Source organism: Mobula birostris, chromosome 4 (assembly GCF_030028105.1).
Source record: "Mobula birostris isolate sMobBir1 chromosome 4, sMobBir1.hap1, whole genome shotgun sequence".
Classification (NCBI taxonomy): domain Eukaryota; kingdom Metazoa; phylum Chordata; class Chondrichthyes; order Myliobatiformes; family Myliobatidae; genus Mobula; species Mobula birostris.
The window spans coordinates 99,584,147-99,598,313 of NC_092373.1; the positions used below are offsets into that span (position 1 = coordinate 99,584,147).

At 41.5% G+C, this 14,167-nt stretch overlaps 1 protein-coding gene across 3 annotated transcripts in view; it reads left to right on the top strand.

Moving 5' to 3' along the window:
- ephb1 (EPH receptor B1) overlaps window positions 1-14,167 on the top strand; it is a 774,921-nt gene that overhangs the window by 494,687 nt on the left and 266,067 nt on the right. For all 3 annotated transcript variants that reach the window (XR_011885740.1, XR_011885741.1, XM_072255851.1), the window contains exon 6: window positions 8,768-8,892. Coding sequence is in view for 1 of the 3 variants with exons in the window: in XM_072255851.1 (XP_072111952.1) it covers window positions 8,768-8,892 (125 nt within the window). In the remaining 2 variants the exon portion in view is untranslated. The remainder of the gene's footprint in view (window positions 1-8,767; window positions 8,893-14,167) is intronic.

Consider the following 14,167-nt stretch of genomic DNA (forward strand, 5'->3'; position numbering starts at 1 on the left):
CATCAGACAGTTGAAATGAGGGTTGACACTGGAGAGAGTTGGGGTGGGGGGGAAGAGGAGGAACCTCATACAGATGTTGAGAACCTCAACCTAACTGAGGGGTAATGTCAGCCCTGCTGAACTTGTCACTGCCAGTGCACAACAACCCCAGCGCCATCCTAGGCATCAATACACTGCCCAGTCACCTGTACACAACAACCCCAGTGCCATCCTAGGCATCAGTACTGTGGCTAGTCACCAGGATACAGTGCCCATGCTCTCCTTTTCTGTGGAAAGAGAATGCAAAGCACTGTTGATGCTATTTTGAAAGATCATACAACATAGAACAGCAGAAAATCTGCTCAACAGGTCAGTCCTAACCATGATGCTGCTCAAACTAATTCCCCTTGGCTGCACACAATCTATTCGCAGCCCATTCATGTGCTTGTCCAAATGTCTCTTAACCATTGTAATTGTATCTGTTTCAACCATCTCCTCTGGCAGCTCATCCCAGCATAAACCACTCTGTGTGTAGAAAACTTCCCTGTAAATCTCACCTTAAAGCTATGCTGTCTAATACTTAAAGAAAATACACCCATACTCTGTATGGTCTCCAGTGTCTCAAGCTTCATCTGGGTATTGGGGTGTCCATTTTACCCCAGACCCTGACTGTCTTAATCTTCATCTGGGTATTGGGTGTCCATTTTACCCCAGACCCTGACTGTCTCGATCTTCATCTGGGTATTGGGTGTCCATTTTACTCCAGACCCTGACTGTCTCGATCTTCATCTGGGTATTGGGTGTCCATTTTACCCCAGACCCTGACTGCCTTCTGAGTTCCTGCACTATTTTGATTTTTGCTCCAGAATCCGTTGTTTCCAGCATCTGCTGTAGCCTCTTCATTACTTTCCTCCTGCGGATGCTGTTACCCCAGTGATCTCCAGCAGATTGTTTATCATTCCAGATTTCTGAATCAGTAGTCTCTTGTATCTCCATGAACTCTTTATCCCTCTTTCAACAGGACCTTTTAAACATATCAGGCCAACCTTCTTGCCCCCAGTCTCTACTCTCCACCATGGAACCCACTTGCCTCTGCTTAACTTCTCAGAGTGGAGGGCTGGTCTCACTAACCCTCTTCACCCTGGAATTGAGCAGCCAGGTCCAGTTGGTGAAAAAGCCTCGAAAAGGAGGCCCTGCCTACCAGCAGGTCCTGACAGAGGCATAGCATGGGATGGAGCCTTATCTAGCATCAGGCATAAAACAAACAGAAAATAAACAATGTCAATAATATAAATTATTTTTTGTAAATACCATATTAAAAGGCTCGCAAATAATTAGATACATCAAAGTACAATCAAAATACAAAATCAAAATACAAAAATGCTGGAAGTACTCAGTAGCTGGAGCAGTATCTGTGGAGAAAGAAACTCTCTACCTCTCATATTGAGAATATTTCCTTCCTTATTCTGCAGATAAGAATGACTCTGGGATTCAAAGGGGTTTCTGATCCTATACTGCCTGTAGCCTATGTAGAACCAGAAATGTAGATTGCTAGTAGATGTATTCCTGCAGGACTGGGATCCATTGTGTCATTGGGATGATAGACAAGTGTCGATATTTTCCATAGCTGGGACGATGTGCTTAGTAAGGGACCAGCAGGTGGTGTCCCTTGCTGCCCTTAGGCTTTGAGATGTTAGAGGTCACAAGTTTGGTGGCACATTTGGCAAGTTGCTGCAATGCAGCTTGTAAATGTTACTCTGCAGCTGCTGGTTTGTTGTTTAAGATTATGTGTAAATTAATTGTACACTAAGCAGGATTCAGTCTGTGGCAAGGATTAGAGCATGAAAAAATATTATCACAGCACTTTCCCCTTTGAATAGACATCCTCCTGTGTGTCATAAGGCATCTTGCTTGCCTCTGTGATCCTTGTGTAATCACTGCTGATTGCATGCTGTATACCTGTAGTATGAATGCGCAGATGGAAATGTCAGGCAGTTGGCTTCAGATACTAAGACTGAGGCTTGACAACATGGTGATTAGACCCCTGATAGAGCCATTTCTTTCATACATTTCCTTGTCTTTAGTACTCTCGTTCAGCTTGCACCACTGGTATTTCATGCTGACAAAACCTAACCTGACCTTCAGGGCTCTACACAGTGATTAAACACACCTCACACTCACCAGCATTCTCCAACAAAATTACTGACATTTAAAATCAAAGAAGGAGGAAGGAAACAGGAACAGTCCTTTGTATTTATTGAGGCCACTGATCAACCAGATACTGACACTGAATTGAAACCTTAATTGACAATTTCAGAAATAACTTGAATTGTCTCTCATGGGACCTCAGTGGTAAACGTGAGATACAGCCTGATTAATGTGTTTCTGCCAGAGAAGAATTTTCATTAAAAAAAGCAAAAAATCCCAGCATATCAGCTCGGTTTTAATCACTCCTTCTCCTCCTTAGTAAGTAAGGGGTAACAGCGGAGAGAGAAAGCCCAGTTATCAAGCTGAGTTTCTGCCAGGCTATGCAGTCTATGGCAATGCATAATTCTTAATTCCTGTAACTTTTTAGTGAGAAACAGATAGACATTCAGTGACTAGCGCTTGTCTCAGTGAAACAGGTATCCTGAGACCTGGGCTGATAATAAATCTGAATTAAATTTCCACCATTCCAACTTTATCATATGAGTTCAAAGTTCTTAAAATTATTTGGAAAAGAAGGCACATGAATTGGATCTGAAATCTGAGTTTTTCTGAAGTGCATTCAGCAGTAGTGTGGGACCCACTTGCCTCAGCTCATTCCTGAATTGACTGTGCACCAACACAAGGGAGGTGTGCACACCTTTCCCGAATGGTCTCTGTGGACTCAGTGGAATGCCTTCTAACTCACTCTCACAATTGGAGTGCTGCTGTCAGCAGCTGTGGACTGGCCCCATTGTAGGCTCTGCACGTTGATTAACTTTTCCGGATGCTTGTTGTCTACCCAGGTCAGAGGCCTTCATTGTACTGCTCAAAGTAAATATCTTCCATTATTGTGCTTCAGAGCTCTCTGGGTGTAACTACTCTGGTACAGTTGATGCAGCATTGACCAGTGCACAGTTTGTAAACTCGAATGAAAAGGCTTTAGATTATCATCCAAAGATCTCAGTGGAATCAGTCTAGTCATTTGCTTGATTTAATGCTGAGTTTCTCAGCTTCAGTCTCCCTGACCTTACCATTGTTACAGTAAAACTAACCCCTTCTGCACGTTTTGCTCTCTGTGGCTGGTTTAGTGTATGTATAACGGTATCTGGCATAGCAAGCTCAACATTCCATGTCATGTTGCATCCTCAAAACTGGCTTTGTGCAAATTACAGACTTGACTCCAAAAATACCTCTTTACCCCAGGTGATCCGGACTACAAATGGTGGCACCTCACAGCTCTTTCACCCTGACCTCCAACACTGTCTGTGTGGATGTTGCTCTTTGTGAGTACATAGATTTCCTCTGGATGCTCCATTTACATCCCACATCCCAAAGATATGCTGCTGTTGTGTTGTTGAGTAGCAGAAGAAAGAAAGGATAGCTGATGAGATGTGAGAGACAAGGAGCAGCAGAGAGTGAACCAGGTTCTATCCAGACCTCTGGTGCTGGCTGTGTTGAGTCTTCAAGTTCTTTACAACTGTGTGACTTCCTCCCCATTCCTCCAGCATTACAAAAACTGGCCACAAAAATGCCACCGATGTGTAGGTCTGTGGTAGAATCTGAGAGAGTTGATGGGAATATGAATTTGGACAGGATTCGTGTACAGTTGGATTAATGATGGTTAAAATGGACTTGATGGGTCAAGGAGTCTATTTCTGTACTATATCCCTCTGTTGCATTAATGGCTGATGAAACTTTGTGGGCAATGACCTGCTAAGGTGAAGAAATGAGACTGTGGGATCCCAAATATAATTGCCAATGCTTGGTTCTATAGTTGGGTCGAGATTCTCTTGCTCATTGCCAATGTGCACACACTGAATGTTACTAGTCTTTCCTGGTCATTGTTTGTCGTCAGGTTTATCACTGCCCAGATACGTAATTGGAGACATCAATGCAAGCTTTAGCATGTGAGTGAGACTCAGACAGAGCCATTTAATCAAACAACAGGGAAACAGACTCCTGGTCCACTGAATGCACACCAACATCAAACATCGATTTACACTCATCTCTTCACATTCCCATTAAATACCCACAAGTTCACCACCTATCTACGGACTACAGTAGCCCATTAACCTATCAGCTCACACATTAAAGGGATGTGGGAGAAAACCTTGCAGTCATAGGGAGAATGTGCAAACTTCACACATAGTACTTGAGATTGGATGGAAGCTGGGATGCTGGTACTTTGAGAGAAGAGCTCTGGTAGATGCACAGAGGTCCTGTACCCTGTGCTGGTTTTATTACTCCAACATGGTGTGTTCCTCCATGATGAGGAGCTTTCAGTGTTATGGTGATGTCCAGCAGAAATCGCCAATACACCATGCCATTCCCATCTGATCAGCAATTCCACAGTGGAGTCACTCCTTCATGGTGGTGTGTATCAGTCCATAATATTCTTGTGGAAGCTTCTCTAGACCTAGTTGTAAAACGCTCACACTAACTACATCTCTCCATTCCTTGAACTAACCTACCCCTGACAGAATTAGTATGTTTGTGTCATCAGGTAGTTTCATTATTTGATCGTTATCTGACCCAGGGTTTCTGCCTGCTATCAGAATATATTTTCAGACTTTTCCTTTCCTTATTACATACGGTGAAAAAGGCCACTCATCTCACCTGACCTTTAGTTTCTGTCCAGGACTGGTAACATTCTACAATCTGCGAAGTAGTTTAAGGTGTTTTAGCGATCTTTCTGTCATCTTATCAAATTAAACATCCTTTGCCTTGCATGGTACCGAGGCTGTGCTGAAGGGGTGATCATATCCAAACTAAGATTGCTGTTACTGGGTTGAACTTGAGCAAGCACCTTTTAAACTTCTCCTTCAAATTCAGCAGCATTTTTTATTTGTTAGAATATCAACATAGAAAGTGAAGGACTCTCGCTCTTTATCATGGACTCCTGATGTTTGTGAGCAACTACTTTTAACAGCTATGAGCCTTAACCCAGTGGTTCCATACATCAGCCTTTCTTTCTCCAATGTTCAAGCCTAAAAGTCAAGAGTTTCTGTTTACCGTCTGCACAGTGAAGTTATGTAACTGATTTGAGATCCACTCAGTGGGTTCACAACCTCACTGTTTCAGGCACCTTTAATTCTTTTCTCAATCTTCCTCTGAGGCCAGTGTGGCATTTGAACTTCTTTGTCAAGTAATGTGCAGAGAGCTCTAAAAGATGTAGACACGAGACTGCAGATGCTGGAAACCCAGAGCAACACACAAAAAAACTGGAGGAACTTAGTGGGTCAGGCAGCAACTATGGAGGGAAATGAACAGTCAATGTTTTAGGTTAAGAACCCTTAATCAGGACTGGAAAGAAAGAGGGGAGGTAGCCTATTTAAAAAGATGGAGATAGGAGCATGTGAGAGGTAGATCCAGCTGAGGACTGATATGTAGCTGAGGGAAGGGGAAGATTGGGAAAGAAACTCTGAGGTGATAGATGGAATATAGAGAAGCGGGTGACTGGAGAATGACAGAGGCAATGTGTGGATGATTGGTGGATGGTGAAGGTGGGGTGGGGAAGTGGAAAGAGATGGGTGATGGTGGCTGGTGGATTAAGGGTAAGAAAGAGAGACAGGAGGTGGTTACTAAAGTTAGAAAAATTGGTGTTAATCAGGTTTGAGTTGTATCTAAGTGCAGACGTGTAACAGATCACCACAAGGTCAAAGGCATACATGAACTAGGCACATAAATATTGGCCCAATTAAACAGCTGCTCCAATTAGCTGAAGATTCATAGAAATAGTTAAAAAGGTATAAATAAGGCAAACTACCATTTAACTGAGTAACAAATTGTGTCTTTAAATGAAATACAGAACAAATTAGAACACTACCAATGTTACTACAGTACTACAAAACTGTGTTTTAATTTGTAACTAAAAACAAAATGATCAAAAATCACTGCTTTTTGAATCGGCATTCATCAGCCTGAATGGAAACATAACACCTACACACACAATAGATGCTGTCTTCCCATTTCTAAACCGACAGATAGGACAGGGTGCCATTACGTTAAAACTTCAGTAATCCACTACATGATATTTGGAAATCCCAATGGTTTATCGTCTGGCTCAGTGAGTGATGACTACCACACTTCCTTTGTATTCCCTGGGGCTACAGTTCTACACTCCTTTTCCACTCACCAGGCCCCAGTTCCCATGCCCCCTTTGATTCACTGGAAACTTTATTATCAATTTGTCTACCACCAAGAAGATAAGTAAATTAGAAATAGAAATTAAATCCAATGATCTAGAAAATCTGAAGACAAAAGAAATGGCAGATCTGTAACATGGAGCTAAAAAAAAATGAACTGCTGGAAGAACTGCTGTGATTCAGGGTCTCTCACTCTGAAACGCCAACTATTCCTTTCACTCAATTGAGTTCATCCAGCAGTTTGTTTTACAGTTCAGAATGTCTGCTTGTCTGCCACACCAGACTCTCAAACACACTGAATTATTGGAGGTTTACTGCATAACAGACATCATAGCGTATAACCCTGCACTGGTTAAATAATGTTCATGCCCTCCTCGTACCTAAAACACTATGTACTCAGTCTAACCTGTTCTCAACAGTAATAGGACCAAGAGGATCACACAGTACTTACCAGCTTTAACTCCAATGCTATTTCTCACTAATTTAAAAAAAATCCTTCCATTTAGCAGACTTCAGGAATAAGTATGAGACCACTCAGTTTAAGAGACCAAAAATTGTTGGTGACTGCTAAACTTAGTCAAGGGAAATGTCAGCGCTTTTAAGAATACTGGAGGCGGGGGGGGGGTAGAGTAGATGATGGAAGCGGGTACTTTCAGAACTCTCATCTAAGTGAGCACTTGAATTACCAATGTATAGATGGTTTCAGACTGTTGGTAAGTAGAATTAATTTAGATAAGTACTTGAAGGCTGGTATGTATGGATAGACAGGGTGTGCCACAGGACTTGCTTCTGTGCTATATTGCTTTATGACTCAAAGTCTAATGAAGAGACTAGAAACTGCAAATGCTGAAATCTGGAGCTTAAAACAATGCTTCAGCAGTTCAGATGCTGGGAAATATTTTACAGAGAAAGGAGTTTGAATCTATCCTCTCCACATATTAGCTGATCTAATTCTTAGTATTATTTTGACTAAACCAGAATATATGTGCGTCATAACAGTATCTCACACAATCTGACATGAGCACAAACATTACAAGCTGAGAGAAATGAACAACTGGAATCTTCATATTTAGTGATCATTTTCTAATGGGAGAGAGTCAGGGTCACTTCATTCTGGAAGAAAGTAACAATATCACTCACAGATTCTGGGAATCTCAAACCATGCCAGGCATACCTATAAGCACAGGTGGAGAGAGAGCAGGGTGCTCAGTATTCTGAGTGCATAGGAGATGGTCTTTAAAAACAAAAGACCCTTGATTCCAAATTCTCCAAAGCAGTGGAATAATTGCATCAGACCCTCAGGAATATAATAACTAGAGGCTTGGACACAAGTTGAAAGAAGCAGTGTCAACATCACACTATGAGGTTTCAGCTTGTGTTCTCAGACGATGTTCTTGTAATTTCTGGGTTTCAGTTTCCTCCTGAAACACTGCTGACCCATTTCTCTCTTTGTGCCTGGCAGCTGAACTTTTGCTTGTGTTCTAGCTCTTCCCTGTTTTCTTTCAACATGGTGGATGTAAACATGTCCAAGCACGAGCAGAAATTCACACAGAGGAACTATTGCTAACATTAATAGATAATAAATTGTGCAAGTTGTCAGTTTTCTCCCTTTTCTTCCATTATGTATAGCTTACAATGAAGAGCCACAATCACCGAAGTATGTCCCACAGATTCCTAGGAAGCACCAAATGAATATTTAGTGTGCTTCAATTCAACCCACAGAACCTCACCATTATTGCTATGAGCTTTTCAACCATAATGAATTGGTTATAGTTAGGGAAAATTTTCACCTTGTCTCAATGGAAAACGCATTCAGAACTTTTCTTAAAAATAACAGTCAAACTCATTTTGGGCTAAATGGAGTTCCCAACAGGGGCACTCCACTACTGCATATAAATGGAAATTCAACCACACACACCACTGGCTGCAATGTAAGTCATTTTTCCCCTTCTCTCAGCTTCAAACAATACTTGTCGATGTGTTTATTTCTGTGAAAGAGTCTGATGTTCTTTGTATTTATTTTTAATGTCCATCATGTTGTTCCTGACCATTCCCTCAACTTTAAAGTTAACATTCCTGTTATGTTTTGTAACTCAAAAACATAAATCTAATTGAAAAAAAACAGAGAGTCTGGAATGCATGTGCTTAGATTCATTTTTACTTTTGGTGAGACACGCAAGCATGATGTAGTTGTATAACAACTGATGCCATTCACATACTTTTACATATAACCCATAATTAATTATTTAAATGAACAAGAATGCTTAATCAAGCAATACAATATTACTGAAATATTAAATACACAACAATTTTCTTCCACAAGAAAGTGTGGTAAACAGGAACTTGATTACCAGCCATGGTTTGAACTGCATTTGCAGGTCTGGTGTTCAGGTTATTCTAAAATGTTTGCAAGAAAACACAGAGTAATACTTCTGTTTGTCTGTTTTTTTTTGCAGCACCCTCGACAGTCCCCATCATGCATCAGGTGGGCTCCACAATGAGTAGCATCACACTCTCGTGGCCGCAGCCCGATCAACCAAATGGAATCATCCTGGATTACGAGTTGCGATTCTATGAAAAGGTACAGAGATGCAGATCCTGGATCTCTGTTATATTGTAGTTGCCATTGCTCCTTTTGCTAAAAGATTTTATTGGTTTATTGTTCTGAGTAAAGCATTCAATGTGATTTTGACAACACCTTATATAAAGGTGAAGATCTCAGGTCAGAAGCAGACATTAACTACAGTTGCAATGTAGATTATAAGGATCATTATGTTGTGAATCAGGAACAGGTTTAATATCACTGGCATATGTCATGAAATTTGTTGTTTTTGTGGCAGCAGTACATTGCAATAGATAATAATAAAAACTATAAATTACAGTAAAAAGTATATGTGAAAACAATTAAATAATTAGAAAAGAAAAGGGGGAAATACTGAGGAAGTGTTTGTTCTCCATTCAGAAATCTGATGGCAGAGGAGAAGAAGCTGTTCTTGACACATTGAATGTGTGTCTAGAGCCTCCTGTATTTCCTCCTCAACGGTTGCAATGAGAAGAGTGCATGGGTGAGGGGTTCCTTAATGATGGATGCCAACTTTTTGAGGCATCACCTTTTGAAGATGCCCTGGATGCTGGGGAGGCTAGTGCCCATGATGGAGCTGGCTGAGTTTACAACTTTTTGCAGCTTTTTCCAATCCTTTACAGTTACCCCTCTAGTTAGAAGCTCTTCATGGCACATCTGTAGAACTTTGCGAGTGTCTTTGGTCACGGACCAATTCTCCTCAAACTCCTGATGAGATATAGCCACTGACATGTCTCCTTTGTGAGTGCATCACTACATTTAGCCTGTGACATCCCAGAAGTTGAAACTGCTCATCCTTTACACTTCTAATCCCTCAGTGAGGACTTGTGTGTGTTCCCACGACTTCTTCCTGAAGTCTACAATCAATTCCTTTGTCTTACTGATGTTGAGTGCAAGGTTGTTGCTGTGACACCACTCAACCAGCTGACTGATCTCACTCCTGTATGCTTCCTCGTTGCCATCTGAACATCTGCCAAAAATAGTCGGCAAATTTATAGATGACATTTGAACTGTGTCTAGTCATACAGTCGTGGGTGTAGAGAGAGTGGAGCAGTGGGATAAGCACACATCCTTGAGGTGCAACAGTGTCAATTGTCAGCAAGGAGATGTTATTTCCAATTTGCACTGACTGTGGTCTCCTAGTCAGGAAGCTAAAGATCTAGTTGCAGAGGGAGGTGAAACAGTTGTTATGAAAAATAATTAGGAATCCTAGTACAATTTTCACCAGATGCAATGAAAAAGTAAAGAAGAGATTTTTGAAAAGTACAGCACAGAAATAAGCCCTTCAGCCCATCTAGTCCATACCAAACCATTTAACCTACCTACTCCCATCAATCTGCACTCAGACCATAGCCCTCCACACCCCAACCATCCATGTACCTATCCAAACTTGTGTTAAACGTTGAAATTGAGCTCTCATGCACCGCTTGCACTGGCAGCTCGTTCCACAGTCTCACAACCTTCTAAGTGAAGAAGGTGAAAACCTGATGTTCCCCTTAAACTTTTCACCTTTCACACTTAACCCATGACCTCTGGTTGTAGTCTCACCCAACCTCAATGGAAAAAGCTGCTTGCGTTTACCCTATCTATACACCTCAGAATTTTGTACATCTCCATTAAATCTCCTCTGAATCTTTGATGTTCTAAGGAATGAAGTCCTAACCTAATCAATCTTTCCTTATAACTCAGGTCCTCCAGACCTGGGAACGTTCTTGTAAGTTTTCTTTGCACTTGTTCAACCTTATTTACATCTTTCCTGTAGGCAATTGACCAAAACTGCACTTAATACTCTAAATAAGGAATCTCCAATGTCTCATAAGATTCCTTCTCCTCTACTCAATATTTTGAAGGCCAAGGTTCCAAAACCTTTCTTTATGACCCTATCTACCTGAGCCGTCACTTTCAATGAATTATGGACCTGTATTTCCACATCCATTTATTCTACCACACTCCTCAATGCCCTGTAGTTCACTGTGTAAGACCTACTGGTTGGTCCTACCAAAATGTAACACCTCGTATTTGGCTGCATTAAATTCCTTCTGCCATTTTCCAGCCCATTTTTCCACTGACCCAGATCCCATGATAGACTTCCTTGCTTTCCACCACACCCCTAATCTTGATATCATCCATGAATTCGCTGATCCAGTTTACCAGATTATCACCCAGATCATTGATATAGATGACAACCAGCAACAGATCCAGCACTGATTCCTGTAGCACTCCACTAGTCTCAGGTCTCAAGTCAGAGAGGCAACCATTTACTACCGCTTTCTGGCTCTCCCACAAAGCCAATGTCTAATCCAATTTACTACCTCAACTTGAATACCAAGCAACTGAACCTTTTTGACATACCTCCCATGCGGGGCCTTGTCAAATGCCTTGCTAAAGTCAATGTAGACAACAGCCACTGCCTTGCCTTCATCAACATTCCTGGTATAAGCTCAGTCCCTCTATAAGCTTGGTTAGGTATGACTTACTACGCACAAAGCCATGCGAACTATTTCTAATCAGTCCATGTCTATTCATCTACTCATATACCTGGTCCCTTAGAATACCCTCCGATAACTTTCCCACTACTGATGTCCGGCTCACCAGCCTATAATTTCCTGGTTTATTTTTAGAGCCTTTCTTAAACAGCGGAACAACATTAGCTATCCTCCAAATCTCTGGTACCTCAGCTTGTACTAAGGATGTTTTAAATATCTCTGCTAGGGTCCCTGCAATTTCTGCACTTTCCTCCCACAAGATCTAAGGGAACACATTGTCAAGCCTGGGGTTTATCTACCCTAATTTTCCGCCTCCTCTGTAATGTGTATAGGATTACCTCACTTCTATAGACTCTGTGTCAGTCTCCCGAATAAATACAGATACAAAAAATCCATTTAAGGTTGCCCCCATCTCTTTTGGCTCCATGCATGGACTACCATTCTGATCTTCCAGAAAGCCAATCCAGTGATCCAAAGATCTGGTGCCCTCCCTCCTACACCAACTTCTTAGCCACATGTTAAACTGTATGATCTTCATATTTCTAGCCTCACTAGCATGTGGCACAGGTAGCAATCTTGTGATCTCTATGCTGAAGGTGCTGCCCTTTAATCTTGCGGCCAACTCTCTAAAATCACTTTGCAGAAACTCATCACTCTTCCTACCTATATCATTGATACCTACATGGGCCATGACCTCTGGCTGCTCACCCTCTCATTTGAGAATGCTGAAGACTCAATTTGAGATATCCTGGACGCTGGCACCCGGGAGACAACATACTATCAAGGAATCTCATTCTCATCCACAGAACCTCCTTTCTATTCCCCTAACTAACAAACCCCCTATCACCACAACTTGCCTCTTCTCCCTCTTTCCTTTCTGAGCCACAGAGCCAGGCTCAGTGCCAGAGACCTGACTGCTGTGACTTTCCTTTGCTAGGTCACCCCCTTCCTGAACAGTATCCAAAGTGGTATACCTGTTGCTGAGGAGATGGCCACAAAGGCACTCTGCACTGGCTGTTTAACCTCTGTCCCCTTCCTGACTAGCACACTTGATTCATGATTAACAAGAATATTGATAGGGTGATCATGGAAAGATCATTTCCATGATCACCCTATCATGGTTGTAGCATTGGGTTAAGATGGTTACCAGGAAAGTAGGAAGACAAATTAAGTAGAATTTCTTTCTCTGGTTGTTGGATCAAGGAATGTTTCATCAGATGGAATGAAAAAGGCAAAAGCTGTATTGTAACTTGTATTTAATTTGCAGAAATTCACCAGCATCTTTGAAACCTGTAGTTCCTTCTATCTTATAGGATAAAAGCTGTCCATTGATGGAAACACATTGTCTGCAAGTTCACCCTAGGTGCTATTGGGGAAATATACACACAGATACTCCCCAAGCTATGGCTTGGCTCTGTTCCTGCGAATTGTTTATAATCCAAGCAGTTTACAAGTCAAGAAATGTGGCCACCACCATAGTTCACAGACAGCAGAAGATGCATGCAGCCCTGCAGTAGCCGTGAAATCTATCCTGCCGGTCTCCCAAACATATGTCTTGATGTACATAAATCATGTGTTTGTAATCTGGGGAGGTTACACCCACTTCTTTGTCATTGCTAGTTTGAAATCCCATGATTCCCAAACTTCCAGCATTCTTGCCATGCCCATTCGGAGTTTAGAGAAGGTGAGCCCGTCACTATCTTCACAAGGATATTGGATAATAAATGTCAGTGTTGTCCATATGATGGGGCAGAATTCAAATTAAAAATTTATAAATGGAAATGTGAATCAAGAGGATAGCTTCGTTCTGGGTGGTGTCTCGTTTATCAAGTATTTGGAGTCATACAGTATGGAAACAGGCCAGTGGGCTCAGCAGGCCCACATTAATTTACACTAAACCCACTCTACTTCTATTCAATTCAGTCTCCTATTCCCCTGGATTCTACCCACACAACACCTGCACTATACAGTGCTTATATAACCTGACAACATGCATGTTTTTGGATATGGGTGGAAACCAATAAAATATTAGAGAACATGCAAACTCCACACAGACAGCACCAGAGGTTAGCATTGAACCCAAGCTTCTGGTACTGAGAGAAAACAGCTCTACCCGCTGTGCCGCAAGTGTTGATGTAGCTACACTTCACCAAATAAATGGAGAATATTCCATATGATGCCAATTAACAGGCATGCTCCGAAATCCATTTGGTTTTCTCTTAAAAGGTATCTCGGGTTTTGCCTCTTTCCGTTCTATCCGCGAAAGTAAGTCATTCTCCCAAAAAACATAATTTCACTAAAGAAGTTCCTCTTAGTCTGTCTTCTCATTCCCCTTGCACCATTTTAATTTTTTGGCCTCTCATCAATTTTCTAATTGTTTCCTAACGTTAGATTGGGCAATACTTCAACTTTTAAATGCAAGTCACATCTGCTGAACACAATTGACAGGTCATTGAGGATAGTAAGAGCAATATTGTGTATTTGGACTTTCAAAAGGTATTTGATAAAGTATCAAAAGTCTGGTAACGGAGTTTGTTATCCGATGCACTCATAAAGTGTGGATCCAATGGAGCGTAAAGCTCTGCGTAGTTTTCCGATTGCTTTTTAATTCTATCTAGAACAGATGCAGCACAATTTTTCACCTTTTATGTAGCAGCCATTCTGAGAGTCCCAAGAGATGCTGATATTTTGAGGGACAATTTAATCTTTAAAATTGGGTTGTGAGTGCCCTAAAGTCATTTTCCAGTTGACAGAGATCAGAGGAACCTCTCAACCAATCATTTTGAGCT